The sequence below is a fragment of the Natator depressus genome, chromosome 5 (genome assembly GCF_965152275.1).
Source record: "Natator depressus isolate rNatDep1 chromosome 5, rNatDep2.hap1, whole genome shotgun sequence".
In the NCBI taxonomy this organism is placed as follows: domain Eukaryota; kingdom Metazoa; phylum Chordata; order Testudines; family Cheloniidae; genus Natator; species Natator depressus.
In genome coordinates, this window is record NC_134238.1 from 39,044,848 (window position 1) to 39,065,522 (window position 20,675).

Sequence of the window (20,675 nt, forward strand, 5' to 3'; positions counted from 1 at the left end):
AATGTGCTGGGGGTGCTCACTGCTCAACCTCTGGCTCTGCCACAGGCCCTGCCCCCACTCCACCCCTCCTTGCCCGCCCCCCCCCCCCGATCCTGCCATGCCCTTGCTCCTCCCCCTCCCTCCTCAGATCCTCCTGCATGCCACGAAACAGCTGATCGGGAGGGAGAGGGAGGCACTGACTGGCAGGGCTGCCAGTGGGCAGGAGGCGCTGGGAGCGGTGGGAGTTAGAACTGTTGGGGGGCTGCTAACGTATTACTGTGGGTCTTTGGCAATGTACATTGGTAAATTCTGGCTCCTTCTCAGGCTCAGGTTGGCCACCCCTGGTATAAGGTGAGGCAATAAAATCCTTAAATTTTCTCTGTTAGTAGGGGTCCCAGTGTTCTGTCTTACCATCTAGATGGGGTAGGGCTGAGTGTAACTGGTTATGGCCGAGGTTGCAGTTAATGCTTCCTTGAGTGCTACTTCTCATAATTGTCTGAATTCTTGGAAATAGGGTGTTCATGGCCCTGTAGTTGGTTTGTTGGTGGTAGCCCATGAGAACCATCCCACAAACAGGTGATCCCCTCTGTCTCAAGAATTCTCATCACAGCCATAGGGCCCGCTTCTGAATCTTTACTTGACTTAACTGAGTGTTTTGCCTGAGTAGGGAATGCTGAGCAGGTCCTGCAGGTGGTGTGGTTCTTGGCAATTTGTAGTCATTTTTTAAATCCTGAAAAATTCTAATTTATGCAAAAACTGCTCCTTATAAACAATATAAAGCTAAAAACCCTGGGAAAATACAGAAATATGTCAGGGTTAAATTAATTTTATTTTATCTCTGGAAACATGTAGAGTATATGTGAAAGCTTAACAATTTCAGATCTGAAAATATTACACTAGCTTCTGTGAGATAATCAAAGTAATATTTAATAAGGGTAACAGCATGGTATTTCCTGATTTTTGTCTTTCAGGTCCGCATTGAGACAGCTACAACACTGAAGTTAAATATCCTTTTCATTAACTACAATTTTCTATTTTATTATTACTTTATTCAAAGCTACTGGAAATTAATGATTTTTGATCATTAATAATTCACATTTTAATAGTAATTGTGTAGCCTCACTAACAGTTGAATATCAGATTGAGTCAAAGATATTGTAATAATGGTGTTCAATCTTCAGTTTTTCTTTAACTGTTGTTCACCTGTAGATGACTTTGAGTTTAGAACTGACCAGTTTTTACCGGTAAGGGCATTTATGTGAGTGTGAGTGCTTGTGTGGGTGGAGGAAGGGAGGGAAAGAAACAATTCCAGTTCCGTTTCAGAATAAACTGTTCAATGGTTGCTGTATTTATTTAACTTCAATAACAAGAAAAAAGCTGTTCTTTTGTTGCACAGAGACTTTATTGTGCAACAGTTAAGGTTTCCACACACACATCTTACCTGACACAGAAGCAAGGAAAAGCCTCCTGGCAATACATATATACTCCACTCTTCCACCCACAGGTACACACCTTGTCATTACCACAGTTACCACACATCTGAGACTAAACATTATTCCAAGTATGGGTGCCAGTCTTCACTAAACTACCTCTTCCACTTATACCTGATTTCCCTTCAGAGCTCCTTCCTGCACACACTGCTTCCTAAACTACCCTTTGCCAGAAATATTAGTTGCAGTTGTTTGGTGTAATGCAATATATTAGGAATGTAGCAAAATTTCCCCAGCGTTTATCTTTGTGAACACAGTGTTGGCAGTAAATAAATAATGAGATAGTAATTACTGTACAGTAGATTGTTGTCTGTTTCAATTCATATTTTTTTGGTGTGATATATTTGATAAGCTATAAAAAGTATCATCTTATAATTTATACTGTTGACCACTTGTGTCTACATGCATTATGCATTTGGTATTTTTGGTTTAGCTGTTTGAAACTGTTGGGATAAGTAAGAAAAATGTCATCATTAATAACTTTAGGAAACAAAATTTTTGTCAAAGTTTATAACTTTTGCCAGACCTCTAGCAAATTATCAGAGACTGCTTAAGAGAATCTACTGCCCTATGCAAAACTTCTGTGTGCCACCCATCCCTGCCACCCACTAGAATAGACTCTAAATTGTGGGGGAGGGCACACGTAGGACTTTCGGGGTTGGGGGAAGGCGATTGCAGTGAGTATTCTGGTCTTTTGGTGGTTATGGTAGCATAACTGGAGAGGGGGCCTTGCAGCACCACTCACTAAGGTTTGGCCCAGCTGCTTCTTTGTCATGACAAAGGGGCAGCCAGGCCAAATCTGAGAGTGGCATTGTGACCTGGTGCACAGGGTTACAGCGCTGCTCAAGTTTGGCCCCTGCTGCCCTAGGCAGTTGCCTCGTTTTCCCATAGATAAAGTGGCCTCTGAATATCATTACCTCCAGAGATGCTGATAGCTTCCAACTTTTAGGAATTTAAACTTTGAAGTAATTTTAATACATTTAAACCTGAGAGCAAAGCTTATTGAAACTGGTCCCACACTTGAATTCTTATGCAAGCCTAGTACATGTTAGGTACTGAAACTTTTTAAAGTTCAATTTTGGATTATGAGTGGTCAACATGTATTAGACTATTTTTCGAAATGCAAGACCAACATGTTGCAGAACTTCCAACACACTAAAAGTTCATGAGAAATTTCAGGCCAGTGCTGTAGACAGATAAGAAAATTGCTGTTTTAGATTTCTATTTGTATTCTTGATAATCTAACTAATCCATAGTTTTTGAATTTCTTTTTATTGTAGTATCTGGAATCCATGTTCACTCTACTCTTTCAGCTACTTCAAGAAGTCACAGAATGTGACACAAAGATGCATGTTCTTCATGTTCTTTCTTGTGTGATTGAAAGAGTCAATATACAGGTAACTGTTACAGACTATAATATGAAATTTGAAGCCTAGCACACTTGTCCATTGATGAGAGCAAAGAAGATTTTTTTTCTATATATTGCTATTACATTATATCAAAATGATGGAAGAGATTTTATGTATATATATAATCTATCTAGTAATTACCCCACAGTGTTTGTTTTATTTCAGTAATCTACACAGCTCTGCTTCTACTTCCCCTGTTCACATTTGTAACCTCTTTTTTTGCCCAACATACTTGCTCTGCCTGGTCTCCTCCCACTCAACTTTCTGTATTTTTTTGCTGTTCCTACATATGGAACAGTTCTTCCTGTTCCGATGTGCAAAATTTAATTTAATTTTTATAATTCCCTTCTTTGTCTTAGACTTTCAGCTCTAATCACCCTCTCTCACTTCTGCCTTTTCATATTTTTTGTTGTATCTAATTACAAGATATGTTTTTGAGGTGCCCATCATTGTAGTGTCTAGGCAGTTTAGTTTATAGCAGTTCAAAGACATGGAGCTCAGTTTCCTACAAGGTTATAAGGTTAAAATTGTTGGCCTCACCGTTACTACTTTCTTTCCTTAGTATGGAAGTATATTTTCAGTTTAAATTTAGGAAATTCAAGATGTTCCTGAGGAAGTAAAGTTTGATTGTTGTCTGCAGTCATCTCTTAACTTTCTAGGGTACTCACCTCAAGTGGGATAGAGAAAAGTAAGGCAAGGTAGGGGTAGTAGCAGTTCCTCTGACCTGTAAGTGGTCCTCGAAGCAGCAGCTTTCTTTGTGAATTTCTGAGACAAATGTAGCTTTTCTGTTTATCCCCTGTATGAACAGAGAGACTGGTAGTGGCTCCTCACTCCTTTCATAATTGTTTCTTCTCCCTCCACAATAGTTTGTCCTAGTGGCATCTCCTTTTCTCTCCATGGAAAGAGTGCTGTTGATTCCTGTTTTTCCTTTACCCGTTGATGGAGGTCTTGATATAGTGATAGGAGCAGTAAGGCTGATAGTGGCTCGATGTGGGTGGTGGAGGATAAGTGATGCTTCATTTAAAATAGTTTTAAAGTGATTGTTTTATATCCTGGCACGCTTTTGTGTGCATTGCTCATCATCTTGGATTGCGAACTCTTCACGGTGAGGTTTGCATCTTACTCTACATGTGGAAAGCACATAGCACATTCTGAGTGCTGTTGTAATGCAGATAATAAAGGTATGTAAATTGTGAGAGTGTCTGGATAAGAGATGAAGTTCACATGAGATTTACTTTGGCACTAATACTGATGCTGCTCTGGATTATGTGGGTGTTTGAGGCACATATAGATCCTCTCACTTGGACTCCTTCATCACTGGAATTAGTTTTGCATGAATGCAAGCATCTAGCACAGCCCTTAATCTCTCCTAATTTATGCTAGCCAGCTGTGTTGATTGATGACTGGCTCCATGAACTGGAAACTGCTGGCAAGCAATATTTTTCTTGTCATTTCTGGCTGAAATAGTATACCATGCTTAATTAAGCTGATGATTTAGTGTATCCTAGCATTAAATTTAATTCTGTATGAGATTATTAAAATAGGGACAAGAAGCATACAAAATATGTAATAAATGAGGCAAAATTTACAAAGTTTTTGTCCATACTTTGTGTTGAACATACCATGTGAAGAAAAAACAAGTTATGTGAAATGATTGCTTTATAGGAAGTTATCCTTTCAGCATTAAAAACTAATATGTAGAAGTTGTTAATTTATGATACTCTGTATAGGTAGCTAACAAAATGAATTGGAAATCTGGAAATTTATAAAGAAAGATAATTATACAACATGCACAAGGTGTTAAGAATTATACATCTTGTTTTTATTGTACATTTTGTTAAAACGCCTTTTGATTTCTTCTACTATGATGTCATAGAACTCATGCAAGGAAGAACTTTTACAATGTGCAATAAGGATGTGCAAATAAAACAGTAATTCCATGTTTCAACTATTTGAATTGGTGTTAAATACAACATGCTGTATTATAGTTACATTAGTTTCATGGTTGTGTTGTTGTTGGTGGATTTAATGTTATGAACTCAGATTTCCAGTTTATAATTCTGCTATAAATACTTGTTCTGACTGAAACTTTTCATATAATCTGATATTCTGCTAGGAAGTTTATTCCTTCTTTGAGTAATGTACCTGTGGGTGCTCTACTTCAAGTATGCATGCTCTCTTTGCCTTTCATTAGAGACTTTTGGTAGCAGTGCCCATTTGATCCGTGCATGTTCCTTGCCCATCCTTGTGTCCCATACCGAGGCTATATAGGGATGTGCAGCCTTACAACCTTTTCAACAGTGCCTTTTCAACCCCCTTCAGCCAGACATGGAGTTCAGTGTGTTCTTGTTTTCTCTAGAGTTAGAATAGTATATAGTGTTAGTTCTTCAGCAATTTATAGAATACTTATATCTTATAGTTGTTGGAACTGTTGTTCCTGTTTTCTACTCCTTCCCCTCCACTCCCCCAATTGTTTTTCTCTTACTGAGGGGGTGTACAATTCTTTTTTTGGGGTGGGGGGGGATCTGGGAGGTTGGGCTCCCCAGATTTTAAAAGGTGCCTTTTCTGTTAAGAAGCCATTCCCATCAGCAATGGGCATTAGAATCATAGAATATCAGGGTTGGAAGGGACATCAGGAGGTCATCTAGTCCAACCCCCTGCTCAAAGCAGGACCAATCCCCAACTAAATCATCCCAGCCAAGACTTTGTCAAGCCTGACCTTAAAAACTTCTAAGGAAGGAGATTCCACCACCTCCCTAACTAACGCATTCCAGTGCTTCACCACCCTCCTAGTGAAAAAGTTTTTCCTAATATCCAACCTAAACCTCCCCCACTGCAACTTGAGACCATTACTCCTCATTCTGTCATCTGCTACCACTGAGAACAGTCTAGAGCCATTCTCTTTGGAACCCCCTTTCAGGTAGTTGAAAGCAACTATCAAATCCCCCCTCATTCTTCTCTTCCGCAGACTAAACAATCCCAGTTCCCTCAGCCTCTCCTCATAAGTCATGTGTTCCAGTCCCCTAATCATTTTTGTTGCCCTCTGCTGGATGTTTTCCAGTTTTTCCACATCCGTCTTGTAGTGTGAGGCCCAAAACTGGACACAGTATTCCAGATGAGGCCTCACCAATGTCAAATAGAGGGGAACGATCACGTCCCTCGATCTGCTGGCAGTGCCCCTACTTATACATCCCAAAATGCCATTGGCCTTCTTGGCAACAAGGGCATACTGTTGACTCATATCCAGCTTCTCTTCCACTGTAACCCCTAGGTCCTTTTCCGCAGAACTGCTACCTAGCCATTCGGTCCCTAGTCTGTAGCGGTGCATGGGATTCTTCCGTCCTAAGTGCAGGACTCTGCACTTGTCCTTGTTGAATCTCATCAGATTTCTTTTGGCCCAATCCTCCAATTTGTCTAGGTCCCTCTGTATTCTATCCCTACCCTCCAGCGTATCTACCTCTCCTCCCAGTTTAGTGTCATCTGCAGACTTGCTGAGGGTACAATCCACACCATCCTTCCAGATCATTTATGAAGATATTGAACAAAACCGGCCCCAGGACCGACCCTTGGGGCACTCCACTTGATACCGGCTGCCAACTAGACATGGAGCCATTGATCACTACCCGTTGAGCCCAACAATCTAGCCAACTTTCTATCCACCTTATAGTCCATTCATCCAGCCCATACTTCTTTAACTTGCTGGCAAGAATACTGTGGGAGACAGTGTCAAAAGCTTTGCTAAAGTCAAGGAACAACACGTCCACTGCTTTCCACTCATCCACAGAGCCAGTGATCTCGTCATAGAAGACAATTAGATTAGTCAGGCATGACTTTCCCTTGGTGAATCCATGCTGACTGTTCCTGATCACTTTCCTCTTCTCTAAGTGCTTCAGAATTGATTCCTTGAGGACCTGCTCCATGATTTTTCCAGGGACTGAGGTGAGGCTGACTGGCCTGTAGTTCCCAGGATCCTCCTCCTTCCCTTTTTTAAAGATGGGCACTACATTAGCCTTTTTCCAGTCGTCCGGGACTTCCCCCGATCGCCATGAGTTTTCAAAGATAATGTCCAATGGCTCTGCAATCACATCCGCCAACTCCTTTAGCACTCTCGGATGCAGCACATCCGGCCCCATGGACTTGTGCTCATCCAGCTTTTCTAAATAGTCCCGAACCACTTCTTTCTCCACAGAGGGCTGGTTGCCTCCTCCCCATGCTGTGCTGCCCAGTGCAGCAGTCTGGGAGCTGACCTTGTTCATGAAGACAGAGGCAAAAAAAAGCATTGAGTACATTAGCTTTTCCACATCCTCTGTCACTAGGTTGCCTCCCTCATTCAGTAAGGGGCCCACACTTTCCTTGACTTTCTTCTTGTTGCTAACATACCTGAAGAAACCCTTCTTGTTACTCTTGACATCTCTTGCTAGCTGCAACTCCAGGTGTGATTTGGCCTTCCTGATTTCACTCTTGCATGCCCGAGCAATATTTTTATACTCTTCACTGGTCATTTGTCCAATCTTCCACTTCTTGTAAGCTTCTTTTTTGTGTTTAAGATCAGCAAGGATTTCACTGTGAAGCCAAGCTGGTCGCCTGCCGTATTTGCTACTCTTTCTACACATCGGGATGGTTTGTCCCTGTAACCTCAATAAGGATTCTTTAAAATACAGCCAGCTCTCCTATACTCCTTTCCCCCTCATGTGTACATTCTCTGGGTATACGTTACTTGGGAGACTTGCATATTCCCAGCAAGTGCAAAATTTGCACTTCTTTTAAGGGAAGATACCGTAAAAACAAGGAAATGAAGTATAGAGTATTAGTGATGGAGCAAGCCTTAAGACCGGCTTTGGACCCTGATACAGAAAACCCCCATGTACAGGAGCCCTCTGCTTCTGTTAGTGCCCCATCTACACTGAGATCATGGCACCCGAGAGCTTCCAAGATGAAAGCAGCGTCAAGACCATAGTATACAACACTCTCTGAGTGAGGTAACTATAACTGTGCCATCAGTACTGAGAGCTTCATATTCAGAGATTAAGGAGGGGCATAAGAGGAGCAGAACTAAGAGTTCCCCCTCAAAAAAAGATTTTGTCACAGGAGACCTCAGGCCATGAGAGGAGTGCTATTGAGGCTCTGAGTACTTTGGGTAACATGAGTACTCTAAGACTTCATCTAAGTTCCATATCTCTGCGCTAATGGCCATGGTACTGAAGACCGCTACTGCCACCATCAGGGCCCATGATAGGAAGAGAGCAGCCTTACTGGAATCTGTGGTACCCTCAATATCAGCACCAGCACCTCAGAGACATTGGTAACAAGCTCCCAGTACCGTAGGAGTTGTGGTACCCTAAAGACCTTATGGTAGTGAATGAGCCTGAGTCTCCTCTCCTTGGGATCGCTGGACACCTCTCAGTAGTGAGATCTGTTAGGTCACAGACCATACATCATGTAGTGAGACTATTCCACTATTCAGAAAGAAGGGTTGTCACTTTCTGTACAATATGTGGAGGAGCATTCAGACTCAGAGCTTTCAGTTCAAGGCTCTCCAGTTTACTCTGGGAGTCGTTATTTCCCTCTGCAGATGCAAGAAAGAAAGGATACAAGACATTTGCATCTTAATACTTGGGATGATCAGTGATGGATACTTCCCCCTCCTCCCCATGCCTTATGGTCCTCCTCATTGGCCTTCTTGGGACCCGTGGGCTATTTACAGCCAGCAGTTTTGAGGGGCCCTGATTCAATCTTATAAGGAACACAGAAGACCTCATTCCCTGGTACTATCCATCCATCCCTCCCCTCCAGTCTGAATCAGCAGAGGAGACCTTTGAGGAGCAAGAGGCGAGGGCATACTAGGCGGTCACCCCTCTTACAAATATCTCTTCATCACCTGATAAGGCAGTAAAGCCACCACTGCCATCATTAGCTGATGACTTTTGGGAGTTCCAGGACCTGATGAAGTGAGCTGTAGACCTGCTTCAGATTCTGCTGGGACTTCTTCCATCACAGGCTCCTGGACATATTGCATACTTCTTCAGCACAGGTGGTATTGCTGATGAACTAAGCTCTTCTTGAGCTAGCTAAGACCATCTGGCAAACTCCAGCAAAGGAACCCCCTAAATGCAAGCATGCCAATTAAAAAAAATGCTACATCCTGGCAGGGTCTGTGCCGGATGTGAAAACAGAGACTCATAAATTCTTTGGTTGTGGACACAGTTAATGAAAGGTGGAGACAGCATATTCTAAAAGCTACTCCATATAACAAGGACCTCTCTTTATTCCAACAGGCATGGGAGGCTTTAATGTTGGACAGATGGGTTTTGGAGCCCATATATCTGGTTACACAAATCATTTTACCTTCATCCCTCCCTTCTGCCCCCTCCAGCCCCCTTCTCCCCCTTCAGGGACCCCTCTCACAATCTGTTGCTGAGACTGAAGTTTACATTACTCCTAAGTCCCACGGCCATCAAACCAGTTCCATTTCAACACAGAGGAAAAAGATTTTGTTCGAGGTATTTTTTGATACTTAAGAAGAAAAGGGGTTGGAGGCCAATACTAGATCTCAGACAACTAAACATGTATGTCAGAGCCATGAAATTCCAGATGGTGTCCCTAGCAGCTGTAATTCCCTCCATGGAATCCGGGAACTGATTTGTAATTCTTGACCTCAAAGATGCCTACTTCCATATAGCAATTCATCCCTCTCAGAAAAGATTTCTGAATTTCGCATTCGAGCACAATCACTACCAGTACTGGATCCTAACCTTCAGCCTTTCTTCTGCTCTCAAAAAACATGGCAGTTGTAGGTGCCCACCTCTATCGTCTAGGAATAACAGTCTTTCCCTACCTTGATGACTGGCTTCTTGAGGGCTGATCTTATCAGGGGTTCTATTGGCAGTTAAACAACAATTTCACTATTCCCCTGTTTATGTCTACAAATAAATCTCAAGAAATTGGTCTTGACCTCTACACAATAAATACTTTTTATAGGCGTGTTTCTGGATTAGATGATGGGCAGGTTTATCTCCCTTCCAACAGGTTCCTCACTCTGAAGAACGTTATCCAAAGAATGCAGCTCAGTCTTCAAGTTCCTGCAAGTTCTGGGAAATGTGGCACCTTATGTTTTCATAACACAAAATGTCAGGTTCCATCTTCAATGTCTCCAGAAGTCGCTCCGGACAGCTTATATATCCAACAAACAGGTCTGAACAAGCAAGTGTCGGTACCCAGTGGTGTCCTACAGTCACTCACCTGGTGGAACGATCCTTCCAAAGTATGTGCAGGAATCTCATTCATACAGACTCCCTCTATGGTCATGATAACATTAGACATTTCCCTCTTGGAATGGGGAGCACATTTAGGTCCTCACACAGCCCAAGACAAATGGTCACAGCAAGAACAATGCTTGCACATCACTCTTCTGGAGTTAAGGGTGGTCAGAAATGCCTGCCTCCTATTTTTACCCTAATCAAAAACAAGTCAATCAAGATCATAACAGACAACATAGCTTGTGTATATTATATCAATCATCAGGGAGGAGCACATTCCTCCGCTCTCTGCACTTAAGTGATAAAGCTCTGGAATTGGTGGCTGGCCAACCAGATAGTCATTTTGGCTTCTTACTTCCTGGATATACAAAATTCCATGGCAGACAGTCTCCACAGAAATTTCCCCCTAAATTACAACTGGGAGTTGGACTCTCAAGTCCTCAAACAAAATGATCCTATCTTGGGGGTTTCCAGAGGTCAATCTTTTTGCCACTGCAACCAACACAAAATGCAGAAAATTCTGTTCCAGAGGAGGACTCAATCCCCAGACTCTAGAAAACACTTTTCTCTTTACGTGGGCAAAGGGTCTTTTTATCCATATCCACCAACTCCAGTGCTCATAAAGCGTCTCAACAAGATTGAGAAGGACTGAGCCAGGGTCATTTTGACTGCACCAACTCATCCAAGACAATTTTGGTTTCCTTACCTCATCAGACTCACTTCTCACCATGCATGGTAGCTTTTGATCAGTTCTCAGCTGTTGTCTCAGAATGCAGGTTGAACACATCACCCCAATCTGAGTGTTCTGTAACTCCAAACATGACTCCTCAATGTTTTTTGGGACTATATAGGAGCATCCTGTTCATTGGGAGTACAAATGTTCCCTTAAATAGCAGGAGGGAAACTACAAGATACACTTACCTTCAGAAATAGAGACAATATCGCCTTTGGTGTAACTGCCGTCATCTTTTGCCTGTCCAACCATCTCTTTCCATAGTCTTAGGTTCAATCCCAATAGGTAATCCATCAAGGTTCACTCAGCATCTATAACAGCTTTCCACTTGCCAGAAGAAGGTATGTCAGTTTTCACATAACTGACCATAGTGAGATTCCTGAAACCTTTTTCTGCAGATTAGAAATGCTAATCTGCTTTGCGATCTCACTTGTTCGTAACCATCTCATGAAACAGCCTTTTGAGCCACTGGCTATGTGCTCTCTGTTACAGTTGTCTGAAGGCAGCCTTTTTGGTGGCCATCACTTCTGCATGAAGGTTGGGCAGATTGGGGCTCTAATGGCAGACCCTCCATTTACTGTGTTCTTCAAGAAAAACGGCATCTTTACAACTTTTACAACATCCAAAACTTTTACCTAAGGTTTCTTCTGTGTTTCATATTAACCATACTATTCACCTTTCAGTTTTCTTTCCTAAGCCATATCAGTCTATGCAGGAAGCTACTTTCCATGCAGTAGGTATTAAGAGGGCATCGGCCTTTTACTTGGACAGAACCAGATCATTCAGGAAATCCCCTAGACTTTTTGTTTCTGTTGTGGCTAGGTCTAGCGCAGGGATGGCCAACCTGTGGCTCCAGAGCCACATGCAGCTCTTCAGAAGTTAATATGCGGTTCCTTGTATCAGCACCGACTCCAGAGCTGGAGCTACAGGCACAAACTTTCCAGCGTGCCGGAGGGTGCTCACTGCTCAACCCTTGGCTCTGCCACAGGCCCTGCCCCCACTACACCCCTTCCCGCCCTCTCCCCTGAGCCTGCCATGCCCTCACTCCTCCCCCCACAGAGCCTCCTGCAAGCCATGAAACAGCTGATCGGAAGGTGCAGGGAGGGAGAGGGAGGCGCTGATTGGCGGGGCTGCAGGTAGGTGGGAGGCCCTGGGAGTGGGGATGGGGGGAGCTACTGATGTATTACTGTGGCTTTTTGGCAATGTACATTGGTAAATTCTGGCTCCTTCTCAGGCTCAGGTTGGCCACCCTTGGTCTAGTGGATTCACTGTCTCCATGCAGAGACTTTGATTGATCTTTGGATGTATTATTACCTGTTATAATTTGGCTCATATGCCATCCCCCTTCTGAGTGACTGCACATTCTACTAGATCAGAATTTATGTCTGTAGCCCTCCTCAAGGATGTTCCAGTTGCTGAAAACGGCAAAGCTGCATCATGTACTTTGGTGCATACTTTTTCCAGCCATTATGCTGTAGTTCACACTGCTAAATTGGATGCTGCTGTGGGCAACATAGTTCTCTCCTCAGTGCTGGCCTCTGTTCCAAAACTCCTGCTTACTTAAGGGGGTTACTGCTAAGGAGTCTCCTGAAGTGGAGCACCCACAGGAATACTACTCAAAGAAGGAGAGGTTACTCACCTTGTGCAGTAACTGGAATTCTTTGAGATGTGTGTCCCTGTGAGTGCTCCACTACCTGCCCTCCTCCTCCTCTGCTTCTGAAGTTTCCTCTGTGGGACTTTGTAGTGGAGAAGGAACTGAGGGTGGTTTGTACACAGAGCCTTATATAGCCTCAGTATGTGGCATAAGCATATATGTAGGGTGCATGCATGAGTCGAGTGGGCACTGCTACCAAAAATCTCCAGTCAAAGGCACAGAGCACATGCACACTTGAAGTGGAGCACCTACAAGTGGACATATCTTGAAGAAGTCCAGTACTGCACAAGATGAGTAACCTCTCCTTTCCTTTTACTGAACTTGGTTTTTCTTGGACTCTTTCTTCCCACACAATTGAATTATATAAACTATTCTAATCCCTACTTTAGGCAAAACCACTTCAATATGAAAATATCGTCAGTTACCAAAATACATTTTCTTCTTTTCATGCATGCTTAAGCTTTTACTCACATTTTCATAAAGTCTGCTATGAATAACATGTTCTGTGTAATAGTTACATAATCATGGACCATTTAACTCTCTTGGTAAGAAATCTTAGGTATTTTTGTTAATGGAAAAAAAAGGAGCAAGTTCAAAACAAAAATTATATTTACTATTGTGACAAAACCAACTGAACCTAGCTTGTGCAATTTTGTCTCAAAGATAATGTGTGAAATTTTTGGAGATTTAATAGCTTTTGTATTTAATAGCTTTTTGTAGTTTCATGGTTAAGTAAAATATTTTACTCTGTTAAAAATATTGTCCTTTTGATTTTTTGACTGTAGATACGACCATATGTAGGATGTTTGGTTCAGTATTTACCTCTCCTTTGGAAACAAAGCGAGGAGCACAATATGCTGAGATGTGCCATTCTAACCACTCTAATTCATCTTATTCAGGTAAAGTATCAAAATCTTCCTGATATTTTCTCACATTTGTATATTCTGTGTAATATTTTATGCTGGTAAACTGAAGATAGAATTTAGCTTTATAGAGTATTATTTACATTTTAGTTATCCTTAAGTGCTTTATAATAGTATATTAGAAACATAGTGCTATAATTGTGTTGGCAAGAATTGCAAGTATTATACACTCAACGGTTTTGTTTACATAGTTTTGGCCATTAAAAGGTGCTTTGAGTTTTGTTGTTGTTAAGGTAATCAAGTTAACTCTTCATTTTGAAAAAATTTGGAATTGTACCTTTTAATCTTCTTTATGACGTAATGAAGAATGCCTGAAAGGTTTTAACAATTTGCTTTTTTCTGGCTTCTTCTCCTTCCCTTAATCCAAATGTTTAGGTTGCATGTCTCTTCTTGCAAATACTGGAGATAGTTCAGAGTTGTCCACAAAACTCTTGGGCTTGGCCACATCTCTTCCACTTTTGCACCACATTCTTTGCCTATTGAGGATGTATCCCTTCATTTACTCCTCATTTATATCTCAAAGGATGGAGAGCTCTGAGGCTTGAGACCCTGTCCAACCCCTCTCACTCTAAAAGCTAAGACCCAAATCAGAGTAAGAAGAGTTCTTGCCCTTGAGACATGTTTGGATCCATGAGGAAGGTGGCAGCCACTGGCGATGGAGAGAGAATAAGCAAGCTAAAGGCAAGGACAAAGATGTAATCAAACAGGAATGGAAAACTCCTGAGAAAATGAAGAGATTCTGTGCTGGGTCCTAGAACACAGACATTTTCTTATTATCCTACCTCAGATTGAGGCAGCAGGGCTATCCTAGGTAAAGGGTTTATCTGTTGAATTTTCAGGTCAAGTTAAACAGTTAGTTTTCTGTACTGCACTGCTTGGCTTTTGCCAAATGATAACTAACAATCCACTTCTTTGAAATTGCATTAATTTTCTACAGTTCTGAGCGTCAGTCTCTTTCCACTGTGTATAAACTGAATACAAACCGTTTTGCTTTTGGGGACTGCCCACCCTATGATATTCAGTGCGTTCACACCTGTTTTTATAGGAAACGTTTATAGAAGGATAATGAGGGTGACTCCAGTTTCTTTAGCCTTCATCTATTCAATTTTTTCAGGAGCTCTCAACACATTCCTTCCTATTTAATAAATGAAAATGTACTGTGATTGCCTCTTTTTTCCTTGATGTTTTTAATATAGCGTATTCTTGGTTTTGACAAGAACCAAAAAGAAAATGAGATGGTAGCTTTTGGAAAATCACACCTTGGACAACTCCATCTTTACACAATACCAAGCCAGCCCAAACAGGACCAAGTACTTGTTTTGAAATATGTTTTTACTAGCTTTTAGAAAAGAAAAGGCATATTACAACCCTAATGGGGGCAGGAGGGAGCTGTATATATGATAGTTAAAAGTGTGCTCTATGTGCAGCTGCAGTATTTAATAAAATAGCATACATAAAGCATAGCATGGAGAATAATATGGAAAATGTCCTAATGCTATTATCTAAATCAATGCTTTGCCCTTACTGGGAATACTGCATTCAATACTGGTCATTGATCTCAAAAAGGATTTTCCAGAATTAGAGGGAGTCCAGAGATGATCAGTAAGAATGAGTAGGGGACTGCAAAAACGCTCACACACAGAGATATTGAGATTGAGCAGAGATTCACGGCATCTCAGTAAAGGGGAGTTACATGGCACCAGAGGAACTCCAAGTTCTTGAGGAACCTGAGTCATCTTTATTTTCAGTTGGGTTTAGCATTGCCACCATATGTACGCTCACTGTTTCATCAGTAATGGGCTCCTCTCTGGCACCAGCTGCTACTACTGTGTTACAACCCAATACTCTTGCCTCAGCAGCCCATCTTTAGAGGTAGAATTTTCTTGTTCTTCATTTGGTTCATAGCACAATGGGGAAGGATCTCCCACATGTTCTCTTAGGCCCCTTTCTTCTGAGTTCTTGGGTTGGAAAGGGAGTCTACCATTTCCTATAAACCTAAGCTCCGAAGGAATTATGAGGGTAGCCATATTCTCTGGTACTCTTCCTCTTGCGCCGCTGGTTTCTACCTGTTTAATGTTCCTGTATGGCCACACTGGAACCCTGGGGTCCTTATCATGAGCACCCTCCTCATGCACTACCTCATAATGAGACTTCTATCAGAAGAACATAACAGTGCAATATCAGAATCTCCTCATGATCCTCAGCCTGCAGAGGAAGTCTTTGGGAAGGAGGAACAGCTCCAAAATGAGGACATTACACCCCAGTTGGGTATTTCATCTGTGTCTGGAGGAGATGTTAATCTGTTTAGCACAGTCTCATTTGGATGACTATAAATTTTCAGGATTTACTGAGAAAGGTTGCTGAGATTAATAACAGCCACACTGGGTTAGACCAATGGTCCATCTAGCCCAGGGTCTTGCCTCTGACAGTGCCAGATACTTCTGAGGGAATGAACAGAACATGTCAATTTCGAGTGATCCATCCTCTCTTGTCCCTCTCAACTGCTGGGAGTTGGAGGTTTAGGGACATCCAGAGTATGGGCTTGTGTCCCTAACCATCTTGGCTAATAGCCATTGATGGACCTATCCTTCATGAACTTACCTAGTTCTTTTTTAAACCCACTTATACGTTTGGTCTTCACAACATCTCATGGCAATTAGTTCCACAGGTTGACTGTGTGTTGTACGAAATAGTACTTCTGTTTGTTTGTTTGGAACCTGGTGCCTGTTAGTTTCATTGGGTAACCCCTGGTTAGTATGTTATGCAAAGGGGTAAATAAACACTTTCCTATTTAATTTCTCCATATCATTATGATTTTATAGACCTCTCCCATTTTCCCCCTTAGTCGTCTTTTTTTCTAAGCTGAACAGTCCCAGTTTTTTTACTCTCTCCTCATATGGAAGCTGTTCCATCCCACTAATCATTTTTGTTGCCCTTCTCTGAACCTTTTTCCAATTCTACTATATCTTTTTTGAGATGGGGCGACCAGAACTGTACCCAGTATTCAAGGAGTGGGCATACCATGGATTTAGATATTTTCTGTCTCATTCCTAATGGTTCCTAACATTCTGTTAGGTTTTTTTGACTGCCACTGCACATGAAGCGAATGTTTTCAGAGAACTGTTCCATTTGAGGAGGTGCAGGAGACCCCTCACAAATTGTTCCACATCCTATATACTTTGATGCAAAGGAGAGTAGCTCTTCCTATTAATGAGGGTTTATTGGAACTTGCTAAAAATATTTAGCAAACAGCAGCAACTGTCACCGCAAGTTTAAAAACAAACAAACAAAAAACCCCAGACAAAAGATACTAAATGCCATTTTTTCAGAATATCTTTGTTCAAATCTGGTACCAGGCTCTTTATCTGTGGCTGCTGCAATCGAGAAGATTATACAGCCCCAACCCAAGATTACTCCATTTGAGGAAGAGCTGAAAATAACTAGATCTGTTTGATCATCAAATTCATCGGCAAGCTTACAATTTAGAATGTTAAATTGTCAGGCCATACTTGCCTGTTATTTTTTTAATTATAACTAAATTCACAGATTAAGTTGATATAGAAACATAGGAAAGACTTCAAATTCCTGATTAATGAAGGACAGTTAGTTTGCAAAAAGCACTGGAAGCAGCAGATGATGCCTTGTGATCTATGGTAGTATCTGTAGTAATGGGGCAATCTTCTTGGCTCCAAAGTGTCAGAATCCCAAGAAAAGTACAGTCAACAATGGAGGATCTATCCAGAGTTTTGATAGTAAACTTTAAAAAGTAGAGTTTGGCAAGACATATAATAAAACCTCATTTTTGAGGGTTTATGTCAATATCTGATTATATGATATTAGGAGGAGATTTCCCTAGAGTGCAGATTATCTCTCATCTTTCTTCTGTGGCATTTCTTGCATCTTCCTCTGAAGCTTATGGTGTTGGTTACTTTTGGAGACAGAATAGTGGACTAGAGGGACCACAGGCCTGATCCATTCTGGCAAGTCCTATGCACCTATGAAATATATTTTCATTTGTATACTAAGATTGTGCTTTCTGAATATATTTATTATTTTTGTGTAGCACCTTTGATTTGTTTTCTTTGTTCAGAGTCTTTAAATAGAGAAGTCCTTCCTCCCTTTTGCAGAGGCATCTGCAATTTTTATATTGAGATGCCGCCTGCTACATGAAACACTTCTTTCTTCTAAGGACCTCATTTTTGTTCTTTCCTGACATCCAAAGATACTTCAGATTTAGCACTTCTCCCTGTGTTCGTTCTGTGGAAAGACAAAGGAGAAAGCATCTGCTCTAGAAATAAATGCTTTAGCAGTTTTCTACCTCATAGGGAATTTGCTCAGAGGAATTCACCGAGACTTTCCAGGAGACTACTGCTTACCAGATGTCCTAATAAATATAGCTCTGTATGTATCCCCAGGAAGTCAAAGCAGTTAACCCTCTTGAAAAAGGAATCTAAAATAAAGGCAACAAGTTATGAAAGTTGGAAAACTTCCTGTTTTCTTTTCTTCCATATATAAACTCCTAAAAAACAAACTAGTTAACAATATATGGACAGAGGACAAAACTAAATACAGGACCGAAAGAGAAAATACAACATAATTCAAAACCAAAGTGGGGCCTGAGGTCTAAAAAGGGTTATCCAAATGATAGCCTCAAAATAATTCAAAAACAGGCATGAAGTCCAGAGTGGAGCAAATAATATGCACCAAAGTCTGTGGTGTTGATGGAGAGCATGCTCTAAAAGGGTAATTCTCAGTGATACGGGAATAAGAACCAGAAGTAGGCTTGAGACCGTGGCAGGATCCAATGCATAAAGGCATGCAAATATATTTTATGGAGAAGTGCATTAATTCTTCAGTCGTATATTCTATAAATAAGATGATAATGAAAGGCTCCTGTCATAAACATCATGAAGATTTAGGACGCTTTTTCTTTTTTTACTCACTCTTAATCTGGTCCTAGAAAATTGCAGGTTAAAACAGACATTTTAACCAGTTGGATTAGAAAATAGTCTAGAAGTGATGCAATCCTGGTCCCCTTGAAATCAAGGGGAATTTTGACATTGACTTCAAATGAGCCAGGTTTTCATCTAAGATTTTTTCCACCAGATGGAATTTCTAAAGTGAATACTTATTTGCCTTGCATGCAGAAGTGTGATAGGTTGGACCCCTTGGGAAGCCACCTGATCTGAGATATCACTGAGACTACCTGTTCTGCCAGCATGGGCCCCCTTTAACCTGTCTTGCTGAGCCAGGCTCTTAAAACCTCCTCTATCACGCACATAGGCCGGGCCACACAAAGCTGCCCATCAGCTCTGGGAAGACTCAGCTCAAGGGGCTTGCCATGGCACCTAGATGTGAACCGCCACCCTTGGAGTACAAACCCAAAATTATATGAAATTCACCTCTTTCCTCAATGTGGAGGAAGGTATGCACAACTTCTCGCCCCCTAGTTAGAAATCACATAAACTGGGTTATATTGTAAACCAGAAATAAATGTATTAACTATAACAGATGTATTTTAAGTAGTTAAGGAGGTAGCAGACAGAACAAGGCAGATTACTAAGAAAATAAAACAGAGCAAGCAAACTAAGGTTAATACACTAAAGAAACTGGTTACATGTAAGTTCTCACTCTAAACGTGGTTCTGATCATCATCTTCACAGCTAGATGCCCTTCGAGCCTGGGTCCAGTTCTTTCCCCCAGTTCAGTCTTAATTGTTTCCAGCAGTCATCTTTGGGTGGGGTAGAGGGGAGAACTGACGACCTGGATTATCTCACTCCCCACCCTTAAATAGGATTTGCATAAGGATTTGTTTTCTAGTTTGACACCCTCCACCCCTCCAGCTTCTCATGGAAAAGTACGGAATTCAAGATGGGTTCCAGTGTCAGGTGACATGGTCACATGCATCTGTAGGGCCTCTGTAGCCATTCTTTACAGGCTGACCCACATGTTCACAGGAAGATTAAGCTCTTTTGCAGTCCATTGTCTCTTGCTGATGGGCCATCAGCACTGTCTGGATTTTTCATTGTTGTACCTGAAGTGTTAGCAGGGGGCGTCACCCAAAGTAACATAGTTGAAATATAGATACATAGTCAATATTCCTAATTTCAGATACAAAAATGATATATGCATACAAATAGGATAATCATATTCAGTAAATCATAAGCTGTCCAATGATACCTTACAAGGTCCATCTTGCTTATGGTACATGTTAGTTATGTCATACTCCTATCATAAGCATATTTTCATAAAGAATATGGAATGACACATCACAAGAAGTATATAAATGAGAGCTTTTAAGCACATTATATTTAAGTAGTTAAGTTTTATAAAGCAGCTTTATCAGCAGATATCTTTACAATTTTATATTTGTTTTAGAACTACAAGATTTACATATCCCTTGCTTAAATTTCTAAGGCAGCTACTAAGTTTTGCAGTTTGGGATATTAATAGTTTCATTATACATGATTTCATATTTCATGAAATGGAAAGCGAACACAATCTAGATGTAACAGTATGTTGCATAATTTTAGAAATGTAACCAATATGGGTCAAATAACTGTCTTGGCATGGCATTGTAGGCTTGTCTTCACTAAATAAAAAAAAAGGCTACATAAGAATGCAAATTTAATTTAGTGATTTTATATTAACCTACAACGGGTTCAGTTTCTGTTCTACAGTTCCAAGCTCAACAGAGTGAAAATCACCTCTGGTGCTTTTCTCAAATTTGGCAAATCCAGGAAGACCAAGAATAGTGACCATAATCACAAGTACAAAGTCTTATCTCTACTACAAGTTTTGTTAAAGCATTAAGTAAAGGTACAATTACCCATGCATATATAAATCATACAAAAACCCAAGCAATGACTAAGAATGTATCCCCAAAGGTATTCAAGGCTCTGATGGGTTTCTCAACGGATGATCATTGATAGAGCGGTGCTTCCTGCAGGGATTTCCTGTGTGTCTTCCGTTGGGGTCTTCCCACTTTTATTCAACCAGGGAATCTCTTTTATATTGCTGTTCTGACCCTGCCTAACACCTTATGCATATGAATGAGGGTTTCAACCCTCTTTTCTTTATCTGTACTTCCACAGCCCCTGACTATTGGGGTGCCCTGTTTTTCATAGGTTGTTTTCTTAGTTGCCCTTATTCTCATGTGTGTCCGTGATAACCTGCAGTCAGACCAGGATGTCCTATGATCTTACAATCAGGTGTCTTGTGGTCTTGGACA

The 20,675-nt window shown here is 41.2% G+C and overlaps 1 protein-coding gene across 1 annotated transcript in view; it reads left to right on the forward strand.

The window, feature by feature from the left end:
* Nucleotides 1-20,675, forward strand: part of IPO11 (importin 11) — a 299,402-nt gene that overhangs the window by 109,829 nt on the left and 168,898 nt on the right. The window contains exons 18-21 of the mRNA XM_074952611.1: nt 951-984; nt 1,183-1,223; nt 2,750-2,866; nt 13,307-13,420. Of these exons, the coding sequence (XP_074808712.1) occupies nt 951-984; nt 1,183-1,223; nt 2,750-2,866; nt 13,307-13,420 (306 nt within the window). The remainder of the gene's footprint in view (nt 1-950; nt 985-1,182; nt 1,224-2,749; nt 2,867-13,306; nt 13,421-20,675) is intronic.